A 13,169-nucleotide genomic window follows, 5' to 3' on the forward strand; every position below is an offset into this window, starting at 1 on the left:
TAACTGAATGCATGGTCTTCTTTGCCCTTCAAGAGCTGGTGAAGTACAGCAGACAAGGTCTATCATGGTAAAGATCCCCAACACTGCTTTAGAAGACATGCTTTAAATGATATGGTCAGTCCATACATTTTAGGAGCATTATGGAGTATAGCAGTTGACCTCCCCATATGATGTTTAAATAGCGAGCAGATTTGACCTCAAATATGACTGTTAGTGGTGTTGGTGGTGGTGGTGTGTGTGTGTGTGTGTGTGTGTGTGTGTGTGTGTGTGTGTGTGTGTGTGTGTGTGTGTGTGTGTGTGTGTTACATCTCTTACCACTAGTTAGTCCATGACAACGTTGGCACTTGGCAGGAATCTAGGCCTTTCTGATGCATAGCCAGGTCCCGAATGGAGGCTCACATCCGCATATGCCTTGTGCTGTACAAGCAGTTTTTCGGTTATACAGTGAGTGCACTGTGCAATATTTTGGTAGTTCACAGAATTCACGCTGTCCATTCACAAATGCTACCAACACTACAAATCAGGGTTCCCACACCTTTTTCATTAACAAATTCAAGCACCTTTCAAGCTTTCCTGGTGAACCAGAAGCTATGTGTTGACGCCCACTTACAGGCTACTGGTTCACCAGGAAACTTTCAAGCACCTTCAAGCACCAAATTTTCAGTTTTCCAGCACCTTTCAATAAGTCGCGGGAAGGCGTGTGAGGGTCCTCCTCCAGAAAATGTTGTGTTTTAAGATGCGATTTGCTGCATTCTCCTCAATTTTAGGGTGTCGACAGGCAAATCCCATCTGACATCTCACTCCCTCAAATTTTTGATGTAGCCTATCTGAACATTTTTTTCTGGTATTTGGTTTACTGCGTTTGACTTGGCACAAATTTCAAGCCTTTTCAAGCACTTCCCCAAAAAATCAAGCATTTTCACAACCTTGAAAACATTTAATTGAAATTCAAGCATTTTCAAGGAATTCAAGCACCTGTGGGCTGGGAACCCTTTACAAATACTTATAGGTCTACCACCATTAAATTCAAAACACGCCTATTCATTATGACTGGGAAAATTGCATTTTACATGAAAAGGGGGATCATGATTGAATTTCCAGACGTAGGCATTTTTAGCTGCAAAACTTAGCCTACTGCCTTTGGTCATACTTGTAAATATTGGTTAGGTTTACATGAAAAGATCAAATTTGGCAGTACTTAGCACAGTTTCAATGAGTAGCATATTGCAACAACACCTAGGCTACTTTGGTGGCCCACTATTTTACATGGTGCAGCTTCAAACCACAATCAACAGTCGTGAGTCATGAGGGACCTCCGGACCTCAATATGTCATATCAGAACTTCCTCCATCGGAAGCTATGCTGTTGAAGAGGTGTTGTATGGTGTTGCTGGGTTTTAAAATTAACAATTTGGTCAGAAGTGCTGAGGCCCTCTCGAGATCATCTCAACAGGAACTTCAGGTCTTTCCGTCACAGGCAGTGGATTGTAAATAATAGGCCTACGTGACATTTTGCTTTCTGAGTAGCCTCCCTTCTTTGTAAAATATTGTGTAATTTGCTCATCGTCACCCAAATCCAGTTTTTTTTTTTTTTTTTAAATGACGGTAAGAAAAAAAAGCAGAAGAGTGTAGAGTGCCACCTACCGTTCTCTGTGCGCGAGGGAGCCAGAATGGTCTTATCACATGTCACACTGTCTCGAGTCATATGACCTTCACTTCCGCATCACTATAAACAATGTAACCAACTCTACCTGCTCGTTGTTACTTTTCATCATACCATGAGTGAGAATGTCCAGGATGGGATCTGGAAGGAGTCTTGTTTTATTGAGCATTGTTCTTTCTATTTGTGAAGTAACCGTAAGTTTCTCTAGTTTACTTTTCCCCCTGAAAAGCACAGACAGTCTAATACCACGTCTCTTAATATTGTGATGGTTGTTGTACTTTGTCGCATTTCACTTACATACAAGTCAGTGAGTGACCTATGCATTTTTAAGACAGTGTTTTAACTCTTGTCTTTTGCATTGTCTGTGTGCACAACTAGGCGACTCTTGCGGATCAGCCTTTGGTAAACATTGTGTAGCCTAGACTATGTCAAAATAACTGTGGGCATGATGACAGTCAAGACGTGTCTATCACGTTGACGGACCGTTTAACGTTAGATCAAAGATGTTGGATTAAAATATCTCCGGTTTGATCATCCATTTAGGGTACCCCCATTGTCAATTTGTGTTCTTCTTCCAGGTAGCTGCTGTGCCCCAGTCTTTCAGCATTGACTACAAGCATGACTGTTTTCGCAAGGATGGGGAAGCTTTCCGCTACATATCAGGAAGCATACATTACAATCGAATTCCTAGAGTCTATTGGAAAGACAGACTCCTCAAGATGTACATGGCAGGACTGAACGCTATTCAAACGTAAGTATTGCCAGGAAATCAACCTTGTAATCAGCTGCATGACAATCCACTGCAAACACTCAAGGTCTGATATGATAGGCCTATATTATTTTTAAAAAATCAAATGCTTAACACTTGCCATGCTCCTCAGGTATATACCCTGGAACTTTCATGAGCAAACCCCTGGACATTACGATTTTAGCGGAGATCGCGATGTTGCACACTTCCTCCAGTTGGCCCAGGATGTTGGGCTCTTGGTCGTCCTCCGCCCTGGTCCCTACATCTGTGGTGAATGGGATATGGTGAGGAAGGATGCGATTCATTTGGGCGGTGGTGGCTCAGGTGGTAGAGGAGCCATTCGGCAACCAGAATGTTACAGGTTGAAGCTCTGCCTGACCCCATCGACCAGTCCTTGAGCAAGAAACTTAACCCCTAGTTGCTCCTGGTGTTGTGGAGCCTTACGTGGCAGCCACTGCCTCGGATGTGTGAAATGGGTGAATTTGAGGCATACAATGTAAAGTGCTCGGAGTGCTCGAAGGATTGGAAAGGTGCTTTATATAAATGCAGTGCATTTGCCATTTTACCATTTCGGATTGAGCTATAAGTCTATAGACATTATGAATTGCAAGAGTCAAAGAGAGTTTTAATTGTAAATTGCCACAGCTCACTATTGTCTACTTCCTGCAGGGTGGTCTTCCAGCCTGGCTCCTGAAGAAGAGGAACATTGTACTTAGGTCATCGGATCCAGGTGAGGAGCTTTGATATGCTACATCCACTGATTACTATGAAAAGATGATGGCATGCACTAAAACAGAAGACTTTGAGTAGCCCCCAAATAACCTTGTCTCCATATGCAACCTTCCCTCACTGACAACAGCATTATATTTCAATGTCTTGCAAAAGCTCAGTTGTAAAGTCATTTTCTCACTTGCAAATTGGATGGTGAATGAAGAATAGTCCCCCAAAAACTGTTGAGGCTAAGCTGACAACAGGGAAGCTTAATTGTTTTCTCCACGGAGGCAGGGCATCAGCAAAACGTGAGGCCACAAACACAAGTGGAGGACGCAAGATTGCATATTGGAATGCACATTTGTATCACGTCTTCTCCATTGGCGATCTTAACACAGCCATGATCGCCTGACATGTTTTTCATTTTTATAATTTAGACTATATTGCTGCTGTTGACAAGTGGATGGGAAAACTACTTCCGATAATAAAACCTTTCCTGTATCAGAATGGCGGACCAATCATAACTGTACAAGTGAGTGATTATTAGTCACCTTAATTCATTCTGACGTTCATCAAATGCAATTCCTGTGACTACTGCTGGATAGTAGACCTGAATGACCCCAGTGAATGGAATTAGGTGGACATTGTATTTCAGACACAGGTAATAACAACAGCCAACATGCACAATTAGCCAACACTAATTATTGATACTCTCTCTGTCTCTCTCTTGCGCACGCGCATGTGTCCTATTGCCTTCAGGTTGAAAATGAGTATGGGAGTTATTTTGCCTGTGACTATGATTACCTTCGTCACCTCACGTCGGTCTTCCGTCACCACCTGGGGGATGAGGTGGTGCTCTTCACTACCGACGGGGCAGGGGTGTCCTATCTGAAATGCGGCTCGCTGCAAGGCCTCTACGCCACTGTTGATTTTGGACCAGGTGAGCATGGGCGTCATGTTATGTGTGGATGTTGGCGACATGTCCATACCACTTTTAAGAGAAACCTAGCTTGTCCCCACCACTTTTTCCACCAATATAACGCAAAAAAACAGCAAACCGGACAACTTGCCATTAAATTGTCCCCACCACCTTTCCACGTCAAACCTACACCTTTCCAGGTGAGGTCACATGACTAAACGTAGTGTGAGGGAGGCGTGCCCCATCCTGTAAAACTAACAGGTGCCTGATCAAACAAAGACGTGTAAAAGGAGAAGGAAAACTACCCACTGTTGCTGCTCACAGATTTAAATCGGTGAGCAGCAACAGTGTGCAGATTTTTCCTTCTTCTTTTAGAGGTCACGTGACTACTACACAGGCACAACCTCATTGTCACATGGACAACACAAGACTGGGAATCATAATGCTGCAAGTGCTGTAAAATGAGCGCAGGTAGCTTATCTTTTCTGAATGAAAGGGTGCACCATCTCTTTATGTCATACTGTGGTCAGTCACATGGTTCATCTCATGTCATGGGATTGAATTAGACTTTTTGACTTTTGACTTTGAGTTTAACATCTATCAGAAATCATTAACTTACAATATGAGTTTTTCAACAGGTGGAAATGTGACTGCTGCTTTCTCTGCCCAGAGACATGCTGAGCCACATGGGCCTCTGGTAAGTTGTCACCTCGTCCTAAAATCATAAAGTCTCCTGAATTGACTGTGAAATGACATAACATTCATGCAAGATTAATTCGTCTGTTTTATGGGAGAATTTGGCAACAATGTCAGCAAACCATTTTCCAGAAGTGTGTGCGTGCATGCACATGTGTATGCGTCCAGGGCTGCTGACAGCTTTGGCTGGGATCCCCACCTAAAAGGCCCCCCTTCATATCCCCTGTGTGTGTGTGGTACATTTTATAAAGATATTTGGGTAAGACGAGAGCAAGTACCAAATGTTTATCTCCACCTTCTGTGTTTATGTTGGAAACAGGTGAACTCTGAGTTCTACACAGGCTGGCTGGATCACTGGGGAGAGAAGCATAGTACAGTTTCCACTACTTATATTGTCAAGTCTCTGAATGAGATGCTGAGCATGGGGGCAAATGTAAACATGTAAGTTTAATATACATACAATAACCTGTTTCTCTCTCTCTCTCTCTCTCTCTCTCTCTCTCTCTCTCTCTCTCTCTCTCTCTCTCTCTGTTCATGAAGCTTCCAAAGTTTTTTTTTAATCTCTCTTCTGTTCGTCTGAAGTTCGGAGTTTGAGAGTGGTGTCTAAAATAAATAAAATTTTACAGGTACATGTTTATTGGAGGAACCAATTTTGGTTATTGGAATGGTGAGTCCAAACCAATCGCCAATCATTTATTCCAGACATGCTATAAGCCTTAGGATCACAGTTGACTGTGTTGCATTTCTGTCGTTTTAGGAGCCAATACAAAATATGCACCACAGCCTACAAGCTATGACTACGATGCACCCCTTACAGAAGCTGGAGACCTCACAGACAAGTACTTTGCCATCCGAGATGTTATCAAAATGGTACAGCATAGCCAAACATCTATAAAAAAAACTTTTAAGTATAATTCAACTGCTTCGGCGTCTGTATGATCCTACATCCACTGATTACTATGAAAAGATGATGGCATGCACTAAAACAGAAGACTTTGAGTAGCCCCCAAATAACCTTGTTTTTTTCTGGTACAGCACAGGAAAATACCAGATGGTCCACCACCTCCTTCAACACCCAAGTACGCATATGGATCTGTGAAAATGAGTCTGGTATGCAACAAAGAACTTTTACTTTATTTGAAGGACCCCCCGCCCATTTTACAGCACAGCTGATCATATTATATGGTAGGGCTGCACAATATATTGAAAATGTATCGAAATCGTGATATCAAGAGTGGCGATATGCGTATCGTGAAAATGACTTAATTATCGCTAACAAGTAAAACATTACTTTACAGTCCAATCTTTAGCTGAATATCAACAAATGTGCAAGAAGCCCGCCATGACCAAAGCCACGCCCCCCACACAGACGGACAAATTAGCGACAAGAAAAACACACGGCTATATTTCTAAATATCGTTTAAATATCTTTATCGAAGTATTGTATGCTGTTATCGAGTATAGTTGTTTTCCTAATATCATGCAGCCCTATTATAGGGTCTCATTTCTTTTCACTTTTCTTTTCACAGCTTACCACAGTCTCCAAGGCACTCAAGACACTGTCTTTTGCTGGCCCTGTCAAAACCAAGTATCCTCTCACATTTATTGAGCTAAATCAGGTACAGTACTCTTAAGTGTGTTGTCATTACATTATTAAGAATATTACACTGACCAACCGTACAGAAACTGTACATTCTTGACCTCATCCTCATTTTCTTCCACAGCTATTTGGGTTTGTTCTATACAGAACAACTGTGCCCATGGATTGCTCCAAACCTACCCCACTGTCATCCCCACTGAACGGAGTGAATGATCGTGCCTATGTATCTGTGAATGGGGTAAATTCAGGATACTTTTTTTTTACTATGCTGTGTTTCGTGTACTCAGTCAACATTATAACTGTTTTTTTTTCTTCCTGTTCAATCTTTGTTTTTTTGTAAGGTTCCCAATGGCATTCTTGAGAGAAATAAAGTCCTAACGATAAACATCACTGGGACTCCTGGAGACCAATTGGATTTACTTGTTGAGAACATGGGACGCATAAACTATGGGAAGGAAATCAATGACTTCAAGGTTTGCAATGTTTTCTTAGAGTTTCCCAAATATCTTAAATCATAACGTGAAGATTTGTTGTCCAATTGCATTGTTTGTAACTGCAGCATATTTAGTAGAAAAGCTGAAGACGCTGAAGAAGGCTTAGGCCGAAACGTCTGTCTGTCATGCTAACTGACTAGAATAAAATACAAGAATTACACACGAGAGTGCGACTAAATATGAACTTTGCTGTTTGCTCGCACCCGAAGACCTTGTAAGAAATAGTTGGGAGTTGAGCGCACTTTAGCATTCCACAATGTAGCGTGTTGGCTGCCTTTTTACCTTGTTGTTAGAAATGCCCGTTTGATGAGGGTGGGCTGTGTTTTTAACCCCCCTGCACCATACAGTATGGTACACCATACAGAGTTCCCACTATCTCTCCCATTATACAAATTATAGACATGCAGTTACTTTGAGTTTGGTGTTTTATGTCCTATAAATTAAATAGAGTGAGTGAGTGACTGACTGAGTGACTGGCCACATTTGCATAATATGTTTATAATTCCAAATATATAACTCAGAATTAAACAGTTCTGTCGAGGTTACATTGCACTTTCATTTAATTCCGATTTGTTTTAAGTATTAACATGATGTTTTCAAAGCGCAATTAAATTTTATTCAGAATTAAATTGATTTTAATTCTAAATTGAATACCTCATGTAAACGAGGTCAGTGAGGGTGAGGAATTGTCACTGGGCGTCAGTGGCCACTTCCACATGTTTTCATTATTGAACATCTCTTTGTTTGAAGGCCTTTGTAATCCCTATATTTCATCTCCTCTCAGGGTCTTGTCACTAATCTAACACTGGGCTCGCAAGAGCTTTACAACTGGGAAGTGTTCAGCCTGAGCATCGATGAGGCCATCAGTGAGGGCCTCCTATGGCAGGGAGGCTATGGGGAGACGGCCTCTTCAACTCCACCGCGCTCCAACGGTCTAGCATCTCCGGCCTTCTACACCGGCAGGTTCATTATCCCAGATGGCATCCCAGACCTGCCCCAGGACACCTACATTCACTTTCCTGGCTGGAAGAAGGTGGGTAGCCTCTTTTTACTGTTTTTATGGTTGGGAACCAGCTTAATTAACACCCGCCAACCTGCCAAATGCTGGTTAAATTTCAGTTTGGTTGGTAGAAAAGACCAACTTACTTGCCACCTTGGCCCATTGGCAAGTGTGTGTTTGGCTTGTAAAATTAACATTTACGTTATTAGCCATTTTGGCTGGTGACAAAAAAACGTTAATTCATAGCCCTGCTTGGGACCGTTGCGCAATTGCACTGCATTATAAACACATTATTATGCATGCATACAATCCTGTTAATTTTACGGTAAGATTGATGGTAGTAATGCTAATAATAGTTACTGATAACATTTTATGAAATCCTGTTGATTGAAACAGGGTCAGGTGTGGATCAATGGCTTCAACCTGGGTCGTTATTGGCCTGATCGGGGACCTCAGGTGACGTTGTTTGTCCCAGCCAACATCCTCAGCACGTCTTTGCCCAACAACGTCACAGTGCTGGAGTTGGAGAGTGATCCGTGTACCCCTGGGCTCTGTACCGTGGAATTCACTACTGTGCCAGTATTAAATGCTACTGTGAAGTCCCATCCACATTACGCACGGCAGTTGTTTCGTAAAGATCTCCTGTGAAAGTAATGCCTTTTCAATCACCACATCGCCATTATTTGTTGATCATCATTATTTTAATCATGGATAAGCCTACCTCACTCCCCTGCCATTGTCGTTTTGTTAAAGGGACACTGTGTGAGATTTTTGTTGTTTATTTTCAGAATTCATGCTGCCCATTCACTAATGTTACCTTTTTCATGAATACTTACCACCACCATCAAATTCTAAGTATTCATTATGACTGGAAAAATTGCACTTTTCATACATGAAAAGGGGGATCTTCTCCATGGTCCGCCATTTTGAATTTCCAGAAATAGCCATTTTTAGCTGCAAAAATGACTGTACTTGGACCATACTAGAAAATATTTGTTTATTACTTAGTAAACTTTCATGTTAAGATCAAATTTGGCAATAGGCAACCCAGTTTCAATGAGCAGCATAGTTGCAGTACCTTTTTTTACCGTTTCCTGCACAGTGTCCCTTTAAAGCTACAGAAGCCAAGTAGACGTAAGTAGGACTTTTATATCCTGTATGTATGAGAAATGGACCGAAAGGGAATAAGCTTAACTTTTGAATTTGAAAAATCAAAAGAGCCATACAAGGTCAGTGCCATGACTGCAAATATGTGAACTGCTTAAAGGTAGTGTGTGTCATTGTTTAGTCATTTATTTCCAGAGTGTATGTTGCCCATTCACAAACTTAATCTTTTTCAGAAATATTATTGTCACTGTCAATATGCAACTTCATTATGGTTTCAAAATGTTCAATTTTCATCCATGAAAAGGTTAATCTTCTCCATGTATACTCGTTATGTTGGAATTACTACTCTGATCAGACCAGACCAACATTCATGAAAATAACATAAAATTTGTGACTATAGGCAGCATATATTTTGGAAATAAAATGGTAAACTACCCTAAATACATTACATTCACAGAAGGGAACTGACGTGAGAAAGCGATCCAGGCCTTGTTAGACATGGGGTTATCAGTTACTGCTTTTTGTATGAGAAACAGATTATGCATCTGCCAGAGAAAGCGCTGGTTCCAGGAATAGGATATCATTTTAGGTATTTTGTAAGAATTTCCAGGTAAATTAAATCTGAATTGCCTTCTACTATAATTGATGGACAAACTCATCCCATGTTTAAACAGTTGACTGATTGGTGGCATATTTTGGTGCCTTAGATGAACAGCTTTTAAGAAAAATAATCAGTGGGGATCCTTTTTACTTTTGTTGATCATTGCACTGTCCAGAGACACTGGTAAAGTATGTTCATTTCCTTAAAATGTTTTAATGATTATTGTGAGGATCTGGGTGTTTATTTGCACAAGTAATAAAGAAATGCTTGAATGTAGCAGCTGTGATTCATTTGATCATGAATAGCTTTGCAATGCCGCTTGAATATATGGCATAAAATTGAAGTGACCCTAAGCAAATGCCATGGTCTATGGACTGTAACTTCGCTGGCTAGAGATCAAATGATCAGCGATGTGCACTGTATTGCCAAATGTATCCGCTAACCTGCCTTGACTCATATGACAAAATGAATTGCACATTGTTGAGGCCACACAATGATGTTGGTCGAGGTGGCCTGGCTGTCAGTCTCCACCCCAAAGGTGTTCTCAGTTAATCCCAAAGGTAATCTATTGGGTTCAGGTTAGTACTCTTTGCAAGATGGTCAAGTTCATCCATACTATACTCTGTCATCCAGGTCCATGGGTGCCGTTAGGGGGGAAAGGTGTTACAGATTCTAAGGGCCCAAGCACTGACAGCACTGACAGGGGCCCTTAAGGCGGCCTAAAATTTGAATTTTTCATGGAGCCCAACATTTCTGGCGGCGCCCCTGTCCAGGTCCTTAAAGGGACAGTTTGGTCAATTTCAACATGCAGTTGTATTGCTCACGCTACCCTTGACTTGTCAGTACCTGGTGATGCCACATTTTTCGGCTCAGCCCTTTCCGAGATATGAGCAATTCTAATGGGGGCAGCGTTTGTTTACATTTTTAAAAAATGAAACATAGGCCAACTCTTAATATTTTCCCAAAAGGTACTGCTGTTTGCTAGTTGTCTGCTGATGTTTTATAACCTTTTGGATGTTTTTGGGAATAAATAAAAATGTTTTTTTGAAATGTAAACAAAGAGCTGCCCCCATTACAATGACCAGGATCTCGGAAACGGCTGAAGAAGAAGAAAATAAAATCTCAGGCACTGACAAGTCCAGGGTAGTGTGAGCATTACAAATGCATGTTGAAATTGACCAAACTGTCCCTTTAAGGACCTTGCTTTGTGCACTGGTGCACAGTCATGTTGGAAGAGGAAGGGGCACGCTCCAAACTGTTCCCACAATGTTGAGAGCATGGAATTGTCCAAAATGTTTTGTCATCCTCAGAACTACTGACATAGATTATGATCCTCTCAATGGGATTTTAACATACAGGTGTGCTTACTTTTAATTTAACAAAAAATGAAAAAATATGTAATTTCAATTCTATTATTGACTGTACTTTTCTATTGTAAGTGTAACGGAGGCCAACTAGCAGTGTGAGGCGTGGGACGTTAGTAAACCTCCCTCCCGAAGCCTCAATACAGTGCGGTAGCGTCGGGCTATCAGACAGGCCCATTAGCTCAGTGGTCTCGTACTGTGCCTCCCATTGCCGAACTGATGCGTTGGCGAGGTGGTGAGTTTGCGGCCCCAAGGGGGACAAACTGCGTGGGAACACCTTCATCACATAAGCTCAGCAGATGTTGTATTAAACTTACTCTGCACATTTTAGAAATAAATTCTGTGCTTATTGAACTATTGTTCAAAATGTTACTTTTCAAAAGGGCTTTGATCATCATTTCTGTGCACTGTAGATGTACTGCTCTATGAATAGCGAATATACCATAACTCCATACCCTTGATTATGGGGCGAGTTCCAAAATGCGGACTTCTGTCCTCCCTTGCTGCCTTGCCAGCTTGTGACCTCATGATTATGTCACTGACGACAGAAAATGAATTCCATAGCTAATGTCATTGTCTCATTTGCAATCGGGATGGTGAATGAAGAACAGAACCCTAAAAATTGTTGTGGCTAGGCTGAGAGCGGGAAAACTTCATTGTTTTCTCCACAGAGGCAGGGCGTAAGCAAAACGTGAGGCCACAAGCACAAGTGGAGAATGGGAGTCCGCATATTGGAATGCGCCCTCTGTGTTCTTTTCCAACATGATAATGACCCTTGATACACACCTATGGCCACCACTGATTTTATGAAGAGGTGAGTGTTAGTGATTTAGTGATTATCACCTGATTTGCACTCACTTGGACAGCCATGGGGAGTTTTGATGAGACAAATTGGGCATCACTCTGTGGTATACTCAAGTTTTGCCCCACCATGATTTTGTAAAAATGGAAAAATATGACATTTAAGTTGTGCTACTATATTAACCACAGCCTCTTACTGCAGATTGACAGGTCAACGGTAGCCTGGGCGAAAAGCAGACTATTGTGCGGAGCCAAACCTTTGGATGGAGTACATCTATATAATAGGATGGCGTTGCCAGGCTAGTTCAACGGGGCATTTTCATTTGTTGCCAAAACCACTCAACTACATAATACCAACATGGCCTCTCAGTGCAGTGAGTCGTAGACCTGTACCTCCAGAAGCACTTTGTGATAGTCATTGAAAAGATAACTACCATAGTACTACAAGCAAAGATTATTTTAATTCTAATCATGGACCGTCTCTGCTAAAAGTACTACTAACACAGGGCCTTAAATGAACCACGACTTGGTCACTGCCATTCTGGTAACAGCAAATTTATAACGCTGTGTCTTAAGTGACTAAGACTTGTTGCTGTTTGGTGAAAATAAGGTTATAACAGAGACTGAGGTTATAACAGAAATGAAGGGGATTTTTTTTCTTTTGTAAGCTCTATAGATGCTGTATTTAATGTACAATTCTTGTCACACATACTAACACATGCAAAAAAAATTGTGGCAAAAAAAAATTCCATTGCATGTTGTACTTTCACAGTATTTCTATGCAGTGACATTTCTCTTCCACTGCAGTTTACTTTTGTTGTCTCGTTGAGTCTTTGTATGTCTTTATTTTGTGTTAAATGGTTTGTAAAGCATCTTTGGGTATTTTGGAAAGCGCGATATAAAAATAAAGTATTATTATTATTATTATTATTATCAGGGAAGCTGACAGGGGGGGACAAATGGGTCAATTGTCCCGGGCCCGGGGAGAGATGGGGCCCAGAATTCGGTCTTCATTACATTGAAAGTATTGAGTTGCGGGCCCTTTCTGAGGGCTTTGTCCCGGGCCCAGCCAAAGCTGTCAGCGGCCCTGATTGTTATTATTAAAAGTGCTGGTGGAAATCCTGGTGGTTTCATAGTATGGCCCTCGGATGAATTTGAAGTGGTCCCTCGAATGAAAAAGGTTCCCCACCCTTCCCATAGGCCTACAGGAAGGAATGCTTTGCTCAGAGACGTTCTAAAGGGAGGTAGAAAACCGTTGCTGTGCTGTGTGCCCATTTCCAGACAACACTGGTTATTAAACTGATAGCAAAAACTGTCCTTTAAGGAAGGTTGATAGCACAAATAGCGCGTTCAGGCCAACTGAGAACCGTGCCGGTACCCGTTCCCGCACCTAATCGCGAACCGACCGTTGCGTTCATGCCACAGTACTAGCATTCCCGAACCAGAAAGTTGGTTGACAATGCGAA

General features: G+C 41.7%; 1 protein-coding gene across 1 annotated transcript; it reads left to right on the forward strand.

Annotated features, from left to right (window-relative positions):
* The first annotated feature begins 1,726 nt into the window (after nt 1-1,726).
* Nucleotides 1,727-9,814, forward strand: glb1 (galactosidase, beta 1). Its single transcript, XM_063220199.1, has 16 exons — nt 1,727-1,856; nt 2,241-2,413; nt 2,544-2,694; nt 3,080-3,140; nt 3,559-3,653; nt 3,881-4,061; nt 4,679-4,737; nt 5,056-5,177; nt 5,363-5,403; nt 5,494-5,606; nt 5,772-5,846; nt 6,266-6,355; nt 6,461-6,574; nt 6,678-6,809; nt 7,615-7,863; nt 8,227-9,814. Exons 1-16 carry the CDS (start codon nt 1,788-1,790, stop codon nt 8,476-8,478), a joined length of 1,977 nt encoding a protein of 658 aa, XP_063076269.1. The 5' UTR covers nt 1,727-1,787; the 3' UTR covers nt 8,479-9,814.
* The last annotated feature ends 3,355 nt before the right edge of the window (nt 9,815-13,169 follow it).

The sequence above is a fragment of the Engraulis encrasicolus genome, chromosome 16 (assembly GCF_034702125.1).
Source record: "Engraulis encrasicolus isolate BLACKSEA-1 chromosome 16, IST_EnEncr_1.0, whole genome shotgun sequence".
NCBI classification, from domain to species: Eukaryota; Metazoa; Chordata; class Actinopteri; order Clupeiformes; family Engraulidae; genus Engraulis; species Engraulis encrasicolus.